At 45.1% G+C, this 19,878-nt stretch overlaps 1 protein-coding gene across 13 annotated transcripts in view; it reads right to left on the bottom strand.

Moving 5' to 3' along the window:
* PLCB4 (phospholipase C beta 4) overlaps positions 1–19,878 on the bottom strand; it is a 400,851-nt gene that overhangs the window by 95,357 nt on the left and 285,616 nt on the right. For all 13 annotated transcript variants that reach the window (XR_008959400.1, XM_044385683.3, XM_048222092.2 and 10 more), the window contains 2 exons: positions 9,106–9,185; positions 6,584–6,637 (listed from right to left, as the gene is read on the bottom strand). Coding sequence is in view for 12 of the 13 variants with exons in the window: in XM_044385683.3 (XP_044241618.1) it covers positions 6,584–6,637; positions 9,106–9,185 (134 nt within the window). In the remaining variant the exon portion in view is untranslated. The remainder of the gene's footprint in view (positions 1–6,583; positions 6,638–9,105; positions 9,186–19,878) is intronic.

Genomic DNA, 19,878 nt, shown 5'->3' with positions numbered 1-19,878 from the left:
TAGCTTTCATTTTGAGGTGTGTTTCACTTCCCTAACTAGCCCCTGAAGTATCCCTCTGGTTACACTCACGAGGCGACTTGATTCTCAGATGGGTGTCCCCCTGGGTGCTTGTGAACCCAAGAAGCCCTGGAGATACATACTGTGGGACCAAAACAATGATAATTTTTGATCCTACTGAATAACTGTCTCAGGAACAAGGAATGTGGCAGATGGGACAGGTCTAGAATAAAACCTCGTGTCGACACCATCTAGGCTTGGGGGAAATAAAATAGGCTCCTCAGAATTCAGCCTCTGCAGGGGATGGCCCTCACACCTCGCTTTCATACTTACACAGCTGAGATGCACTATCAGATATATTTTTAATTGTTTTTAAGATTTTATTTATTTAAGGGGGGAGCACAAGTTGGTGGGGGGCAGAAGCAGAGAGAGAAGCAGACTCTGTGCTGAGCGGGGAACCCACCACAAGGCGTGATCCCAGGACCCTGAGCCGAAGTCAGGTGCTTAACCAACAAGACACCCAGGTGCCCTTATTTTTTTATTTTTTATTTTTTATTTTTGAGCTAAGTAAGCACCCTCGAGCTACTCTGAATTGCCAGCTGCCTCAAGGATTAGGAAGTTTACGGAGCAAGGGATAGGTGTGGTGGGGAGGGGAAGTAGGGGAACATGGTTCAATGTTTCCATAGAACTTGGTACTACCCGGATACGTGGTATTTCTGAATAATGGTGCTGCCCTTCATCCCTAATGGTGTGCCTCGAGGCTAGTAAAATGTCTAGCACCTTCATGAGCCTATTTCCCGCTTCTGGTAAATACGATGGCAATACTCGGAATGACCTATCGGAGAGGAGCTGCGGCCCTAGAATTCCTGTGTGGCTCTGAGCCGTGCCTTCGGCCACCAAAGGAGCCTTCATGCTGTGACCCGAGGCCCAGGGAAGCGTCACCATAATAACTGAGACTCTGATTTCTAAAGTCCAGCCTCGACGTGAGGACGGCACTCTCCATCTGGGAAGCTTGGCTTTGGAATGCCTCCTCTGTGAGCGCAAGGGGCTTCATAACAGCGCTGCCCCACGCCCAGCGCTGCCCCCACTCGGCCGTTGGCCGTTCGCACGAAGGGGAAGCCAGCTCCGAACGCGAGCACCGAACGCAAGCTCCGAACGCAAGCACCGAACGCAAGCACAGAGAGCAAAGTCTTCTTGATGAGCGGGAGAGAGCACCTGTCCCACCGCCCGGTACAACTTCCCAAAATACACCGGGGAGAACTAACTTTAGGTAAAGGAATTGTTATGTGTTCATTCAAAGCTTTATTGTTTCGTACTTGGTCCAAGAATACTTCTCGAAGTTCATTTTTAAGAGCGCTTGGCACAGCTGCAGTCAACCCTACGGAGGCCCACGGACTCTCTCGAACACGTCTGCAGACACAGTAGAGCGCACGTGTTTGACATCAAGTGAGTTGGTTTCTAGTGCAGACGGGGTTATGCCCACATTTTCCCACTTCCCAGAGTTCGTGGAGTTTGTATACACTACAGCGGGTTGAGAAGCAGTTTAGCTCACCTTTATAAAATAGAGAGAGGTAGCTATTCAGTGTTCTCTCTCTCTCTCTCTCCTTATTATGTGTTAATGTGAGAGCTACAGGCTCCCACATCCCTACATCTGGGATGCCTGCAGAAGGGAACTGTTTGCCTCGCACTCTCAGGGGTATCTCGCTGAACTTGGCTGCGGTTAGGTTTGGATAGGCGTGAACAACGAGATGAGAACGGATCGACGTGGTCATGAACGTAGCAGGTTCAGGGCCTGAGCCTTTCTGGTGAAACAGAACCTGGGTGTGGGGTGGAGGGAGGGAAGAGCAGGGAGGAAGGGAAGAGTGTATAGGAATTAGAATTTTTTGGCTAGAGCTTGCTGAAGTGCCAAGAAATAAACAGGAAGTAGAACAAGAATGTCTCACGGGAAGAGGAGGTCCAAGCATTTGCACTTGGGATGGGGGTGGGGGGCAGATAAAGAGACTGAGAGAGAAAGAAAAGAAATAGGGGGTCTGGCACCAGGAGAGAGGAAAATCCACATAGGAATATATTAGTGAGGGCAAAGGCAGAGCCCAACAACACGACTGTGCAAAAACTAGAGGCAAGAGGTGGCATTATGGCCTAGAGGACCTTGTTCTCTGGCCCCTCTTTCTTGAGGGGGCTTGGGCTGGGCAATGCCACCACCAACTTGCCCACTTCATTCTAAAAGAGACCAAACCCAGGATGGAAAATAGGAGCAAGGAAGCTGAATAGGAGTAAGGCCATTCCCCTGGTCTACCTAATAAAGTGCCTTTACGGCCTTAGCTCTAGAGAGCTATCAGAGAGCTTGGGCCTTAAAATGGATTCCCTCAGGGGTGCCTGGGTGGCTCAGTCGTTAAGCGTCTCCCTTCGGCTTAGGTCATGATCCCAGGGTCCTGGGATCAAGCCCCACATCGGGCTCCCTGCTCAGCAGGAAGCCTGCTTCTCCCTCTCCCATTTCCCCTGCTTGTGTTCCCTCTCTCGCTGTCTCTCTCTCTGTCAAAATGGATTCCCTCAGGGGTAAGGGGGCTTGTGGTGTGAAGGTGAATTCTTTGAGTTTCCAGTTACATTAGAGGCCCAGAAGAATGCACCTTAATGGGGTCCTGAGAGAAACACATTTATCCAAGCCTGGGGACGTTTGAGATGCTGTCATAGGCATTTCGAGGGAGAGTATTTATCAAGGACTGTGATCAATTCAGCTCTTTATATACAGTCCCATGACCACAGAGTACAAGTTACTGCTTCATGGCTAACAGGTACTCAGTGACTTTTTGTTCAATCAAAAGAAACCACCTTCCCCAAAAGATATACAACAAAAGCAAATACCCTTGTGGGGAGTCCAGTCCTATTAGAGTCCTGGTTCAATTCCATGTTCCAGCAGACTTTACAGGTGACTAAGACAGCAGTGATCCAAGAAGCCAAGTGAGTCTTATCCTTTCCTTGTGCTCGATGGGCCTACAATCCACTCAGTGGTTTTAATGCCATCTTTTGAGACACTCCTGGAGAACTCATGCAGTGAAGACTCACTAGAGTCCTACCCCCCTTCACAGATGAGCTAAGCCTTTGGGACATGGACGGATTCCATAGGAGCTGGGCTGCAATGACCATACCCGAAGTTCTCAGCCTTCTTTAACCCAATAGTCTCCTTTAAGCCTGCTTCCAGCCTGAGCCCACAGTTATTGTCTGGCTACCATTTCCCGACTCTCTAGCCACTGATTCCAACTCCAGGTTACAAGGAACAGGAAATGGCAAAGAAAAGAGCGACTTTCAAAGCCTTGGTCTGGGTGGGAAGATAAACTGAGTGTGAGTTTGTAAGTCTGAGGAAGGTTGACGGCCTAAGATTATATACATGGAAAGAAAGGAGGGAGGTAAAGAGTAAGATTTTCTTTGTTAATCATTCCTTCAACTTCCTGGATATTAAATTTCAGCAAATACTCAAGAGCAGGGGCCATTCTCAAGCAATGGAACGCCTAGGAAGCCAGATCCCTTTTAACAGTATGCACATGATACTAATAGTTTCCATTTTAAGAACTCCAAAATGATAGTGATGAAATGACATTTTAAAAGTGTTTACTCTTCATATCCATTAAAACATTCAGAACAATTTCCACCTAGCCCTTAGCAGCTCATCCACCAGGAGACTCATCCGCTTTTCTCTGGCTTGATGTCAATTCTCCATCAACACTGAACCAACTGCCCCCGAGTCACAGATGTCTTGTGTCAAACACCTGTTAATACTGGCAGGCACCAACAGTTCATGTCAGACAGAGCTAAAGAAAATGACAAAAGGATGGTAATAATTTTGTATGTGAACAAACCGATAAGGATCTTTGAAACCATAAAAAACTTCTAAGCTTGTCTAACAATGGCTTCATTAGGAGGATACATATAAACGAAACTAGAATTGCTAGTTACAAGCGTTTTGATTGCAATCTATGTGTTTCTACTTTGTCCATTTCCTGAACCTTATCTTGGAAGAAGCAGCAGGACGGTAAGGTATGTAAAAACAGATCCAACATAAATTTCTCTTCTCCACACTACTGTCTGTGCTAAGTTTGGACTTATTACTTCAATACAGATTTTAAAGAAAAATGTACTGTATGTAGGGCAGTAGCTGTAGGATGCTGGGATATATTACGTAGGAACTGGGCTGCTATGACCATACCTGAAGCTCTCAGCTTCCTTTAATACAACGGTCTGCTATTGTGCAGACCGTCCTGCTATTGCTCAACAGAGCAAAGGATTTAAAAAAAAAAAAATAAGGAACAATGTAAAGTATCTTTGCCAACAAGTGTCAGTCAAGGGTGCTAACAGGGTGTTTTTGTTGTTGTTGTTATTGTTTTTTTGATTTTTCAAAAGCTCTACCTTCTTTTTCTAAGGGAGACATAAAATTGTTTTGCTAATACGTTAATGAAAAGGAGAATCCTACATTTAGATCTATAAAGACCACAACAAATGCATGAGGTCTCCAACTTGGTAAGCCCTTGATAAAAGGTTAAGTAAAAATACTGCCCATGGTCTTCTTTATGATTTGTATGCTTTTAAGTTTCTCGTTGCTATTCCAGTTCTGTCACATGGGTTGTTACAGAGCATGGAATTAAGAAAAATGATGGCCTCTAGGACAATTCTGTTTAAGATTTATTTGAGAGAGAGAGAGAGAGAGAGAGAGAACGACCACAAGCAGGGGAACAGCAGAGGGAGAGGGAGAAGCAGGCTCCTCAGTGAGCAGGGAGCCCCATGTAGGGCTCGATTTCCAGGACCCTGCAATTATGACCTGAGCCGAAGACAGACACTTAACCAACTGAGTGCCCCAGATGCCCCTAGGACAATCCTGTTAAATGTGAAAAGAATAATTTTGAGAGAGTATGGAGATAATCTCTTAGGGATACAGAATGGAAGCTTCGAGGCAGAACGAGGTGGCTGGGCAGAAAGGGAGGTGTATAAAAGTCAGAGAGGGCTGAGTGTGAACAGCATGCCATTGCTCAAATGCATTTGCTCAAATGTTATCGGTTGGTGACCTGTTCGCCTCATCTCTGACAGAACAGTTCCAAGACAAGACTCTACCCAGTAGCTCTGGGTTTTGCTTGTTGTTGTTTGTCAGCTGGCTTCTTCACTAAAGTGGTGTCCAGATAGAAGGTCAACATGAACCTACGTCTGGAGAATTCTAGAAGACTGGGTTGTATCTGGGGAACCTATGATTAACTCAGCTGTGGGCCTAGGCTCATGAATCCAAACACACTCCTGGTTTCATGTGGACAGCTGATGCTCTGAGGTCCACTCCAGCTTCTGGAATTTCCATGAAGTGCTTACATAAACACCAACCAGAAAGATACTAGGAGAGTTTGGTAAAGAACCCCTATCACTACTATCTCAAAATGTCCCCACAGACTATTAGCAAATCCTAACACCAGAAATGGAATAGAGAGGCAGAAAAGAAAGAAGCATGGGAATCCTCAAAGGGTGAAACATATCAGCTTAAGTATTAAAGAAGACATGTTGGAGGGGCGCCTGACTTGTTCAGTTGGTTAAGCGGCCAACTCTTGATTTTGGCTCAGGTCATGATCTCAGGGCCTTGGGAATAAGCTCCGTGTCAGCTCCGTGCTCAGTGGGGCGTCTGCTTCAGGATTCTCTCTCTCCCTCTGTCCCCCACCCCCGACTCACTCATGCTTTCTCTAAAATAAATAAACAGATTTTTTTTAAAAAAGAAGACATGTGGAAGAAGACAAATCTGGTTCATGGTTTCTTCATTCTTTTCTTTCCTAAGATCTATGTATTTATTTTATCTCTAAGATAATGTGCTCAAGCAGAGGAAGGGAGGGACAGAGGGAGAGGGAGAGAGAGAAGTTTAAGTAGGCTTCATGCTTAGCACAGAGCCCCACGTGGGGCTTGATCTCCCTAAGATCATGACCTGAGCAGAAATCAAGAGTCGGACGCTTAACCAACTGAGCCACCCAGGTGACCCTGCTTTACTGCTGTGTTTTTTTTTTTTTTCATTGTCACTGTTACCTTGGGCAGAGCAAGGGGGAAGAAGTGACAGCTCTGAAGAGTGGGTGGTGTCAGGCAGAGTGCACCTAGAGACCAAGTGGCAAGAAGCCAAAGGCGTCCACGGTCCCTGCACACCAAAGGAACAGCAAGGCCCAGAATGAGAAGCACCATTCAGAGGTACCACACTCCCGACACAGTCTCTAGGCTTCTACTGCAGCTGCCCAGCACAAACTTCTTTCATTTTAGCTACCCGTTGCTCAGGGCAAGAAGACGAAAAACATGAAAATCCTAAAAACCCACTTATTTGAGGATGAAAAAGAATACCGCTACATCCTTCAGATGCTATCAGAATCCATGCTCCCCATTCTGGGGGAAAACCCAACTTTACATCCACAAATGATTTGTACAGACTGAACACCTCATTTGATGGAGTGATTTAAATTAAATTTCCAGAAATATCTTTGGTGAAAACAATGAACAAGCACTTGTGATGGGCTCTCTCTTTGGTCTGGTATCACAAGGGTTGGCCCAGTGCATGGAATAGAGACAGAGATGATTGACTTACCTCCTAACTGGAATTTTACCGTTTGTGTTGGTCATAAACGCCAATTTCATCCAGCTGGAAAACAACCATAACAACACTGTTTCAGTGTTTCTCCGGAGGAACACTTCAATCCAGTTAAGAACTTTAAAAGAAAGTTCATTCAAACAAAGAACATTTATTCAGGAAACCAGAGACAATAGTACACCGTGAGATGAATTCATGGTTGTCACGTTTAGCAAATACAAACTCAGGACTCTCGGTTAAACTTGAATTTCAGAAAAACAATTTTTTTACAAGTATGTTCTGAATACTGCACAGGATATACTAATACTCAAAAACTGTTACTTCTCAGAAATTTAAATTTAACTGGGAGTTCCGTACTTTTCCCAGCAACCCTAGATGAACTGGAAATTTGGGTGCTTGCACTGAGTGAAACAAATTGTAGGTATTTTTTTGGTGATGGGTCTCATCCCTGATTGTTGCTCTTTAATAATCTCTACTAAAGTGGTAGGAAATGTAACTGCATGGTGACACCGGCCAGCCTTGTCCTCAGGACCCATGGGGATGCCCACAACCTGCTCCTAGTGCAGCGAAGTACAGATTGAATGGGCACTTTCCTTAGTTGCCAAGAGTAAGAGAAGTTCACCAACTCAAATTGATGGTAAGCAACTCCTTGCTTTCCCCAGGCTTTCTGGACACACAGAGACCCAGAACATTCATTTGTAGGTGCTGGGACTGTTCTTAGCTATTAGCTCACATTCTCATGGATTCCAGTCAATAATATTCTAACAACGAGCAGAACATGACAATTTGGTAAAGTTTCTGTCTTATGGCAACTTCCTAGAAGCACAAGTGATTCCTTTCCAAAGAATGTTTTCAAGACAACAGGTGTGAGGGAAGCAGAAAGGACAGGGAGAACAGTCATACAGTTGTGGTCTCTCTTGGTGGTTTAGCCTGATGCCAGGGGGAGCTCTGCAGCGTGATGTGCGCCGGACTTGGTGGCATGGGGGCTGGCCTATTGTATCCTGTTCCAGACATGGGCCATGGGTTTCCACCAGGAAAAGGGAGGAATGCGGTCTCCCGGACACAGTGACTCCCCTTCAGCAGAGGGTCATTCTCTGCCGAAGTGGGCAGGGGTGACCTCTTGATGAGCTAACCCTCATGGCAGCTGGTGGATGGGTGAACACGAGCTCCATAAAGGGATCTCGGCAGGACACCAGTGGGGACAGATAAGATCTGGTGTCCAGATACGGACACTGCGGTCCCTTAGGTAAAGGTGGGCATTCTGAAAGTCTCAGATCCTTCGGGATTCTATCCATGCCCAAAGAGTAATGTCAAAAATCCGTTGTTGCTCTTTATGTCTAAGAAAACATGTCACAGCAACTGCAGAGGAAAAAGGAGAAGCAGCTGCCCAGCAAACTGCTATTTACAAGAGTCATTACCCTCTACTAAGATGATGTAAAGAAAACTGGAGGGATGGCACAACCATCTAAATTACTAATACTGAGTGAAGGAGGACCAGGAGCAGGCGCTGGGCTGGGCGTTTTCCAGAACCTCATTACAGCTGTGTGGTAATATTGTAAAATAAATTCTGGTCACCTTCTCCATTCACAGGTTAAGAACAGTAAGGCACGAGGCTAAGAACTTGCCAAGGGTCACTCAACAACTAAGTGGCCAAGCTGGGATTGTAGTCAAGAGCCCGTACTCTTAAAGCACCTGCCAAAGGGACCAAAAGGGTGAAAGTAGCTAAAGGGCTGACCTCTCTTCCTCCAGCTGGACAGTCCAAGGAATCACACCCCTGGTGCTGGGCCTGGCTGCGAGTACAGGCTTATTCCTGTCATTTCTCAGTGTAGTTCCCTTCTGACCTACAACTGCCTGCCAATGGCCCCATGAAGGCAGGCACCCCCCTCCTCCACCGATTACTGCTTTTTAAACAGGTTGACTTTGGCTTTGGCCAGGCTTTCTACTTGAGTAACTTTCATGTTGCCTTAATAGAATAACTTGGGAAGGGTTAAAAATCTACCGCTGTGGTACCCCTCTGGATTTCGGATAATGTGAGCTGGGGTAAGGCCAGTACGTTTGGATCCCTGGCTGGGTGCTGAACAGTCCCTGGGGCCAGCACTCCTTTTTGACCCTAGAAATGGGTAATCTTGTATGTGCTTCTCTTGGCCACACTCCCCAATTCTCAGTCTCACACAACAGAGGCTCCAAGTGCAACATCACCCAACTATGGCCCGAGGCATGGGGAACTCTTTATCGGCACTCGGGATGGGGGCCTACGACCCAGAGGATACTGAAGTTCCAGCATCTTCCTGCCATCAACCATTCCATTCCTATCGGTTTGGGCTACCGGTTGATCACACATGTCCTGCCACGTGGCATGAAGAGTCCAGCTGTGTGTCGGGAACCTCTTCTCCAGGGTCGGGAGCATGGAGGGGAAGATGAGGACGAGGCTGTCTGGCCATATACTAAGCCTTCATCTCCTACTCTGACCTTTTGCTTTTTAACATTCAAGAACAAAGAGTGATGTAAATACAACTCACTGCTTCTTGAGGCAGGTCATTGGACTGACATTGTTGGCCCTGAAGTTGTGTATGATTGATCTCAGTCCTTCTACCCATTGCTGAAAGAGAAAGAAAAAGCATTCCTGGTGAGCAAAACCACAGGAACCGAAAATAGTGGTTTTCATGAGACAGCCTGCATCCATTCAGTATAAGAATAATGTAAACTCTTCTTTTATCACCTCCCTGCCACGGCATGATCTTTGTTTTGCATGCCATGCTTTATTCCTTAATAAATAGCTTTCATTCTTTCCATGAAGATAAATGTAACATCTAGGGCATCATTAAACACGGGGTTGTCAGAAAGGAACGCTGCCCACTGATTGACTTGTTAAACCTTCTATGTGCAGCTTGTTTAAATAGAAATCCTTTTTCAGCCACTGGCAATCTTCATTATTTCTAAGCAACGTTATACAATACATGATGACATACTTAGCTATCCCCATTTTAGAGGATGAATGCATTTGGGGTTCATCAATTTTATCCTGTGATTCTATTTCAATGTAAGTATTTGTTACATATCTTACCTGTCGGTGTTTTCCAGCAGAGCCTTAAAAAGTAAAGCACGCACTGATTGCTGGGGTATCCGGCGCAAACAGCGAAGCGCTTACGTAATTTCTGTATAAGGACTTGGACCTCAGTTTTAGTTCATAACATCACTCCGTGGATTTACAAGGAAAAGTGAAGGAAGACTGCACATGGCAGTAAAGGAATCTGGGTCTCGTAAGGACATTCTACTAGAAAAGGCTGGCCCGTGAATTAAGGCCAACCCTGCCCTTGAATCCAATAACTGAGGCCAATGGATGCCGCACCAAGTTGCTGAAATAAAGAATCACACTCTTGGCAACATGCTTTGCAGCAAGTTGATACTGGGGGGTTTAAACAGAGCTGGGGCCTCCTCAAAAGCCAGTACCTTACCTTCTTTGGTTTATAGTCTGACTGCTGTAGCTCTGTGCTGAGGAAGGGAAACTATTTGGGGATAGATAGTAGTAAAGATGTATATTCTACCTGCACTGTCCACTAGCCACATGTGGCTTTTTAAATTTAAACTAAATCAAAGTAGGGGCGCCTGGGTGGCACAGCGGTTGGGCGTCTGCCTTCGGCTCAGGGCGTGATCCCGGCGTTATGGGATCGAGCCCCACATCAGGCTCCTCCACTATGAGCCTGCTTCTTCCTCTCCCACTCCCCCTGCTTGTGTTCCCTCTCTCGCTGGCTGTCTCTATCTCTGTCGAATAAATAAATAAATAAAAAATCTTTAAACTAAATCAAAGTAAAATTCAGTGCCTCCATTTCACTCATCACATATCAAGTGCTCGAAAGCCAACATGGGGCGAGTGCTTACCATCCTGGACAGCACAGATGAAGAACAAATCTGTTGAAACAGAAGGTTCTATCACAGCCCTGCTCAGTATTACCAGGTTTAACACGGTCTAGTGATTTAGCCATCACAAGGGCCACAGGTAAAGACTGAGTTCTGTAAAGCGTGTGTGGTTTTAATGCACTGTGATAAAATACAAATAACATCAAATGTCCTATTGGAACCATTTTTAAGTGAAGAGTGGCATTAAGTAACATTCACGTTGTTGCACAACCTTCATCACCATGCTTCTCCAGAACTCTTTTCTTCTTGCCAAATGGAAACTCTGTCCCCATCACACAACGCCCCATTTTCCTCTCCCCCCCCAAACCCTGGCAACCACCATTCTACTTTCTGTCTCTATGAATCTGCCTATCATAGGTTCTCCATAAAAACAAATCATAGGTATTTGCCCTTCGACAAATTTGACTGGCATAATGTCCTCAAGGCTCAGCCAGATTACAGCGCGTGTCAGAATTTCCTTCTCTTAGGGGCTGGATAATATTCCATTGGCTGTGTAGACCGCATTTGGCTTCTTCTTTCATCTGTTGATGGACACCTGGGTTACTACTGTGATTAATGGTGGCTACTGTGATTGATGCTTCTATGAACACAGGTATACCAGTAGCTCTTCAAGTGCCTGCCTTCAAGTCTTTTGGGTATATACCCTGAAGTAGAATTACTGGATCCTCGAGTAACTCTGTTTTTCACTTTTTGAGGAACCACCATTCTGTGACACAGCCGGGTCATTCACATTCCTGCCAACAGTGCACATGGGTTCCAATTTCTTCATGTCCTTGTCGACACTTGTTTTTGTTTTTTATTTTTCCTGTTTTGTTTTCATTTTGAGACTATCCATCCTAATGGACAGGAGTCTAATGGAGAGCTCTGGCTTTCCTCTTCATGTTCCCATCATACCTAACAGTTTTCTGAAGGAGGACTTAGGAGTTAGAAGAGGTCAATTTCCTTCCACAACTAGAAAAGGCCATTTCCTAAGGGCCATAAATAGCATCGAAAGCCTCATGATGGGGACACCAGGATTCTGAGGGAGGAGGAAGAAAGGCAAGAGTAGCATTAAAGAAATGCCTTATTATTTTCATCATCAGCCTTTACTTCCTCTGTCAGGCTAAATATGGGACTATAATTCCCTGGGGACCATCAAATATCCTGTTGTTGGCCTAACAAACCACAGGCTCACACAGAGTTTCCCAAGAGGAGACAGAAAAACATAAATAATTAGGTTGGCGTTCACTGGGCAACGTTTTCTCAACCTGAAGGCTTGTTACATGTTCCAAAACACCGAACAGAGTCCATGGTTTCCTAGGGCAAAAAACTGGGCAATTTCTGAGACTGCTCACTCGCTTTTTCAGAGCATTCTGATTTAGTTGTCCCTAACAATAAATTACAGAGAGATACCAGACTTTGAGGAGGGTTAAACAACTCATCCATCTTTTGAAAATATAATGCTGGTGAAGAATCTTGTTTATTGTGACAGGAAGGTCTCCGGGAGTGACCTCTGAGGTCATCACTCCAGGGACAGTCCTCATGCTGGAATCCTCACAGGCCCTAAAGGGCACCGGGGTTGGGGAGGCTGTTGCTTCTTCTCTTTGTGATGATGAAAGTGAGGGTCAAGGGCCTTGCCCAAGGTCACAGAACAGCTGGCACAGGGCTGAGAGGCAATTAGCGCTCTGCTGTCTGCCCTTCCTTAGGGCTTGCTCGCACATCTCCCTCCACGACGTGGAAAAGTCCCATCAGGCCTTTCCTTCTCTCTATTGTCTTCCAGGGAACGGACACCTAGCATATTAAGGCCAAGAAACTTTAGGAAGAAATATGTTGAGCGTTTTGTTTTGCTGTTTCTAACCAAGTAGATGGAATGCCAGCAGGTGTCAGTAGAGCCCTAGAGTTTAGCTGAAAAGTTGTACCGGGGGTGAACTAGATGCATATGCTTCATCGAATGTTTCCAGATGAGCAGAAGGAAAAAAAAACCCCAAAACAAAAAACTGTGACTTAGCTATGTTTCCTTGAATTGCTGAAAATAAGCACATATGTTAACAGTCTACATATGCCCTAAAACGTGCATCTTCAAGCCCAGGGCTGCGTGTTTCTAGAAGGATCATTCCCTGACGCATGCAGAGCACACTCGTCAGCTCAATGGTGACAAGCTGGTGACAGGATTCCTACTGTGCTGGGTGCCTCCCTCTGGTCCTGCCATGCTGAGGGGGCCCATGCAGCCTGGACACAGGGAAACCAGCCCAAAGGACCCACTGGATTCCGATGTCCAAATCAGCAGTTTCTGTGCTTCCCCAGCAAGTTGTTCTCTTCATTTCCTAATCTTTCCCAATACAAACTTAAAGCTTAGTTCAGCCCTTCTAAGGAGAAGGGTAAGAAAGGTCCTTCTAGGGACTCTTGTGGGCTTAGCTGGACAGTTTAGGAAAAGGAGGGAGGAAGAGAAGCTGCCTCTAATTTTCTCCTTGGGATTTACGACCTCTCCTCTGAGACTCCTTGTTCTCACCGCGCAGGCGGGTGTCCATTTTCCAGGCAAATGGCGTGGCCTCGCCCTTAGCTGTCTCCTTTGCCCCAGGACACTGGACTGTCATGGACAAAACTATCCCTTTCCCACTGAAAAAAGCAGAAGGGCATACACAGAACAAAACCAAACCAAAAAAATATGAATTTACATAGGGTGTATACCTCCCTTTTTCCCTTTGAAAACATTTGGTAGGGTTTTTTTTTTTTTTTTTTTTTTTTTAAGGTTATGGAAGCAGTATTTAAATGTCCTTTGCAGAAGAATGTAAAGCAAAAAAGTATACAGCAAAAAGTAAACATCACCCCAAATTCCATTATTGACATCAAGAGCTTGCCACTGACAACATTTGGTATTGAAGTCTTAGCCTTTTTAAAAATGTACGTATAACTTTGTCATCCTAAAATAACTAGTCCCATTACTTGCCAGTCAGTACTGCCTCTGGTAGAGTTGTTGTTCTTTTAACTCAATCTTATCTCTAGATTTTGTTCCAGAAGCATCCTTTTCAGTCTTTAGTCAAAACAGCATGTTGTCAAAGCAAAAAATTACACAGACCCTTGGATACTCTCCAAGAAGGCTATGCAATTTTTTCTCCAAAGAGAAGACTCAATGGCATCCTCCTTCATCTCTTGGTGTGGGATTCTTTGTTCTCAAAGAGGAGGCTACTGGCGGAAGTGGCGGAGTCATCTTAACTAAGTCTGCTGCAAGTTAACTGCAGACTTGTTACACAGAGGGTAGTCCAGGGACTAGCAGCCTCACCTGGGAATCGTTGAAAGGCAAATCAGCAGTCCCTATCTATGAAATCTGTGTCGAGGGCTGGGGACGAGAAACCTGTGTTGAAGTGAGCTTCCCAAATGGTTCTTTTGCAAATTCACATATAAAGACACTGTTCTGAACCCATGCCTCTCAGTCAAAAGGTTGGCGTCTAGACCAACAGCATCAACATGTCCAGGTTGCTGGTTAGAACCGCAGACTCTCAGATCTCATCCCACCCAGACCCACTGGATCAGAATCTTCATTTAATAAGATCCCGGGGTGACTTGTGTGCACATCCCAGTTTGAGAAGCACAGGTCTAGAAGAGGGGTCCTTCCCCACCTGCAGTATCTACTTCTGTTGCCCACCTAGAAAGATCTGGGTTTGGTTTCCTACGGGAGCTGATAGTTTCCTATGGTGCCCTTGGCTGGGATATCTGGTCTTTTAGTAAGGACCCTGGAAAGAGCTCTCCGGTTCCTGATTTATTCTGTTTTTGTCCTATCCCTCCCTACCTGGGCTGAACAAACCTGCATTCACTAGCATGGAAATTGTGACCTACACACTTAGGTTAAATTGCTTGCATTTGGAAATAAGAGGAGGCAAGATGTTGCAGGAAGTGACTTTCACCTTCCCAACGGCTATGCTGTGAAAAGAATCAACAGATGGGGCCATTTGAGATGCTTAAAATATTGCACCTTGTTACCTGTAACTCATAAACCCTGATCGATGCAGAGCTTTTGTTTTTGGTTTTTTAAGTAAATGGGGATCAGAAAAAGTCAAGGCAGATCTCAGCTGGCTATTCTCATGGTGCTTAATTGCTCTAACAGTTAATTAGTTGTCATTTGCTCAAACAATATAAGCCAGGAATTTACTTAACTTGAAATACAGCGTTGATTCCTTTGTACTGTGAGTTCTGCTAATAAGACTCATTTTACTGAAGGAGTTGAGGGCAGGCTGCCCCAGAATATGCCGCTTTGGCATGTGGATAATTTTGAGCTGAAGAAAATCAAGGCCTGATAAACTCAAGAAGAGCTTTTTACCTCTCTCTTAACTGCTTAAAAGAATTTAGATAAAGGCCTGTACCAGGAAGAGAGCTATTACCAAAGATACTATTTTTCTTTTTTTTTTTTTAAACACAGAAAGTCTTCTCCACAGGGCATGACAATCATTTGTTTCCAAACATTTGCCCTTCCCATCTTCCTGTGAATTGTCTTCCTCATCTCCGAAGCCCCAGACCCTTACCCCCTTTCTCCTTAGCTCAGGATGGCATGTACACCTCAATTACCTGCTTATCAGAGAGCCTTTCGTGTCTTGAGGGGCTCCTGTACACACATAATTAGATTTCTTTTTCTCCTGTTAATCTCTTACTAGAAGTGGGTGTCTCAGCCAGGAACCCAGAAGGGTAGAGGGAAATTCATTTTTCCTCCCGTACAACCATGTACTAGAGGCAAACTATGAAGCTTTCCAAGATTTCCACAGGGTCTAATGTTGCAACAAGATAAGACTCTTTATAATACTCTTTATAAGATGTAAAACTGCAACATGTCACAAATCTCCAGATGCAGAGTCAGAGTGGAATAATTGTATCTTTATATTCAACCAGAAACTTGATTTTAGGAAGGCTTTTGAGCTTTCAAGAGGCTTATTAGACTGTAAAGGCACTGTAGGTAGAACTCTATACGTTTTCTCTTCTGGGTCTATACATGTAAGGAGAATGAAATGATTTCAGTTCTTAGGATAAGGTATTAGTTGCCATTAAATTGTCAGTGCTGAACTTTGAAGACTGGCCAAGCAAAAGACATTTCCAGCTGGGACAGTGTTATAAGAATACTATGTGGATATTACTCAGAGACCAGATTAGTAGTTCCCAGACCTTGTTGTACCTTGGAACCCCTTGGGGAGCTTATAAGACATTTCAGAAGCCTGGAGATTCTCATTAACAATCTGAGCCCAGCTGGACCATCAGTCTGCCTTTTAGAGACCGCAGATAATTCTAATGCAAATCTACAACTTAGGACCACTGAACCAGACCACGTGTGCTACATTCGGTTTATCAGTATTTTTCAAACTCTACCATGCATTTGGATCACTTGGGAATTTTGTTCAAGTACAGATTTGGATTCGGTAGGTCCAGTGTCTGTGCTAAAGAGTCCGCATTTCTTACAATCTTCCAAGAGAGGCCATGGAGGCTGGCTTGACCTTCTGTGCCCTATTCGCACAAGAGTAGCAGTGTTTGTACATTATTTCTAGAACAATCATGCATCTTATATACTGCTGGGAAGTCCACCGATGAAAAAGCAGTCCTACTCTCCAGTATGCCAGCTTTTCTCAAGCGGCCCTAAGATCAGCAGCACGAGCATCCCGCAGGAGTTTATTAGAAATGCCAACTCCCAGGCCCCACCTGAGTTCTACGGCTTCAGCCACGCTGGGGATGGGGCCCGGCAATCTGCATCTTAACAGCCCCCCCCCCGACGCCTCTAATGCAACAATCACATTATGATAGTGTCAGAGCATCTGATACCAATCACGGATAAAGATAATTGACGAGTGTGTACAGGTGGCCACAGGAGGACAGGCTTGTGTGGTTTCGTTTTGGAACAATTTTATTGAGGTCCAATTTAAATACACTGAATGGCCTATGAGCTGTTGATTCGAAGTTCTCAAAAGCTAACTAAGCACCCTTAGGGTGAGTACCCCCCATGGAGACACTTGGAATTTTAAACCTTCATTCCCCTGTTTTGGATTAAATTCACACACATATCAATGTGTGTGCTGAAGTATTTTAAAGAAAGTTACAAGCACGACAAAAGCAGAGCAGGTGGCCAGAAGGAGGTTGGCCCAAAGGATGTTCCCCAACCCCAGCAAATCTGGCTGCCGGTGCTGTTCCAGGATCTCACTCAGCGGCTGGAGATGGCCCCTCGGAAGCCCGTTAGAAGTGACAGCTCTGCGGGACTGTGAGAGAGGGAAGCACGGTGTCTGGACAGGCCGGGTCTGGAAGCCTGGTCTTTGGGGAGAACACTTAACTAAATAACTGGTATGGGGGCACCTGGCCTTTGGCTCAGGTCATGATCCAGGGTCCTGGGATCGAGTCCCACGTGGGGCTCCCTGCTTCTTCCTCTCCCTCTCTCTCCCTCTGCCTGCCACTCCCCCTGCTTGTGCTCTCTCTGTCAAATAAATAAAATCTTGAAAATAAATGAATGAATGGTCCAGAAACAAGACAGAGGTCTGTTTCCCAGAACTAGGGTACCCCACTGGTCCCCTGCTCATGCCTGAGTACCAGGGCTGGAGCCAACACAGCAGGAGGACTAAATAGAGGCCAAGGGCCTGTGCTCCTAAAGTCTTGGTCCTTATGGTCTTCCTCCCAGGGCTGAGGCAGGGCCCTGCTCAGGGAGGACCAAACCCCAGAGGCAAAAGCAGGAGAGCAGAGAGCTGGTGATTTAGGCAGGACTTCAACAACGACAACATCACAGTTTACCCTTCAAATATGCTCATCTAAGATGCCGAATCCATTCTAAAATGAGATGGGGGGTGCCTGGGTGGCACAGCGGTTAAGCGTCTGCCTTCGGCTCAGGGTGTGATCCCGGCGTTATGGGATCGAGCCCCACATCAGGCTCCTCTGCTATGAGCCTGCTTCTTCCTCTCCCACTCCCCCTGCTTGTGTTCCCTCTCTCGCTGGCTGTCTCTATCTCTGTCGAATAAATAAAATCTTAAAAAAAAAAAATGAGATGGGAGCAGATCTACCAATGTTTGTATATCACAGACCAACTTCTACATCACGTTAAGAAGAAAAAATAAAACCGCTTTCTCTTTCATGTCAGCGATTTCCTCCGGGTTCTCCTAAGGAGAGAAACACAGATAGAATGTACAGAGTGTCAGTCATCAGGAGATATCCATGACAGTGTTGGAAACTCCCTCCTGGCTGGGGACAGAAGGCAAACAGGCAGACAATGACAGCGTTGACAGCAAGAACAAATCGGGCAGAAAAACCTGAAAGTCACCCCAATTGCTACCCAGAGAGAGAGAAGTGTGCAGATAACAGAGAGGCTGAAGAAACTCGTGCACAGTAAAGGAGCTCAACTTGCAATCCCAGATACAATCCAGTTGATAAACCCAGGATGAAAGGTGAAATTAAGGAGCCTATAATGACCAATAGCGACCTACCGAAACTGGTGCCCAAACAGTCATGGGGATTTTGCAGAAAAAAACCTAAGGTCAGTAGAGTGACAACTCAATGGTAATCACAAAGGCCCTGGGGAAGTCAATAATAATTCTGATAAAATTTTCAAATCTCGAAGAACCATGACAGGAGAGAGGGGAAAAAGAGCAACGGGGGCCCTTTTCTCTTGACATGGTCTGAGTGTCTTCAAGAAAATACAAGTTTTTCATCTGCTGTCCTCTGTCCACAGAGGAAAGCTGATCAAGGTAAAAGAAGGACAGTATTAAGTGCCATCTGATTCTTCAATCACCTTCAGAGCACTGGGAATGAGTACTTGGGCAGGAACCAAGCTGCCACACAGTGTGTGTGTGTGTGTGTGTGCCTGTGTGTGAAAGATAAATTTGGATGGGCCTGGGTAATATTTATGCTTTCCTAGTCAAGATTAGTTTAGTCACTCACAGTCAAAATAGTCTGTCGGCCTGGCTGGTTATCTTGACAACACTGGGTACTTAGGTCAAAAAGAACCTTCCAAATAGTCCTAAGAACTGAGAGGACACGGTGCTGTTCTGGGTCATTATTCAGAAGCTCAAGTGTCAAATTCCCCTACCAAATGGGTTTCTGTTCATTATCTTTCCAAGAGACAACTTTTGAATCCCCTAAGCCTGCATTTAAAGATACCCTGTAAAAATATCCTATTGCATCTAACAGAACCTTTTCTCAAATAATCACATTTTATGCCAGGTATCTACTCCAATAAATATACTGTTGAAGGGAATCAAGATAGGCCACCCCAAAATACGACACTTTGGTACAAAAATTATTTTAAGCTGAAGGCATCTGAATTCCTGAAATCCCTTACTGACGGAAAGCAGGGCTTACCCGAAAGAACCCCATTGTCATAAATCCCCATCCAGGAGCAGCTCTCACCTTCCCTTCTGGGACACAAATCGATTTGAGTGTGCTCAAATAGAAACTGTCACAAAATTCTCATGTCTATCTCTTCTCCTATGGGCCCATTTATCTTTCCTAAAAATCATTTGCTGTCCTATAAGAGGCCTTTTGCTGCCTCTCTTTCCCTTCCTCAGAGGATGTACAAACTCCCAGATATCCCTGCTCCTTTGCGTATGCACTTCCTTCTGCGAGGCTCCGTGCACATAAAATTAAAAATTAATAAATTTATGTCCCTTTTCTCTGTTAACTTGTCTCTTGTCAGTTTATCTCATAGACGCAGCTGAAGAAACACGAAGAAGAAGAAAATGTAAGTACACCTATGCGCTCAGAATACATGAACGCCTTGTGTTCACGTGTGCTTACAGAGACTTTAAACGATACACGATGTTCTTTCTTGACTCAGGTTCACAGAGCAGCTCTGTTCCTACAAACTCCAGAACTCACTCAAAACCCAAATGAGATACCGGCTTTATTTTTTGTCACATTTTTTGGTATCTGCATGGAGAACTCTAAAATAACTGAAGAATTTCAAGATTTTTAAGAAAACCAGGAGCATCCTCCTATGTATGCCAGGCAGAAGCCAGTTTTGTGAAAGTGCATTTGGGGGCTCGACTGTCAAATTTGCAAAGTCCTGCTGGTAAGAGAAGCATAAACAGCTGGTGAATTAAAAGGTATTCATGGGGGTGCCTGGGTGGCTCAGTTAGTTAAGCATCTGCCTTCGGCTCTAGTCATAACCTCAGGGTCCTGGGATCAAGCCCCGCGAGGAGTCTGCTTCTCCCTCTGCCCCTCCTCTCCTCTGCTCGTTCTCTCTCTTTTTCAAATAAATAAATAAAATCTTAAAAAAAAAAATAAAAGGTATTCATGAAGTTGTTTCTCTGGCTGATACCTGTACTTAGAACCCTTGAAGTCACATTCCTCCTGACATGAACTGGCGGACAATGTTGGCAAATTAAGCCATGCCAAAATGAAGCTATGGCACCAGGCAGAGGCTCCGTGATAAATATAATCAATCA

This window comes from Ursus arctos, unplaced genomic scaffold (genome assembly GCF_023065955.2).
Source record: "Ursus arctos isolate Adak ecotype North America unplaced genomic scaffold, UrsArc2.0 scaffold_16, whole genome shotgun sequence".
Taxonomy (NCBI): Eukaryota; Metazoa; Chordata; class Mammalia; order Carnivora; family Ursidae; genus Ursus; species Ursus arctos.
Note: the sequence above shows the minus strand (reverse complement) of the source record. Positions and strands in the feature narration are given on the sequence as shown.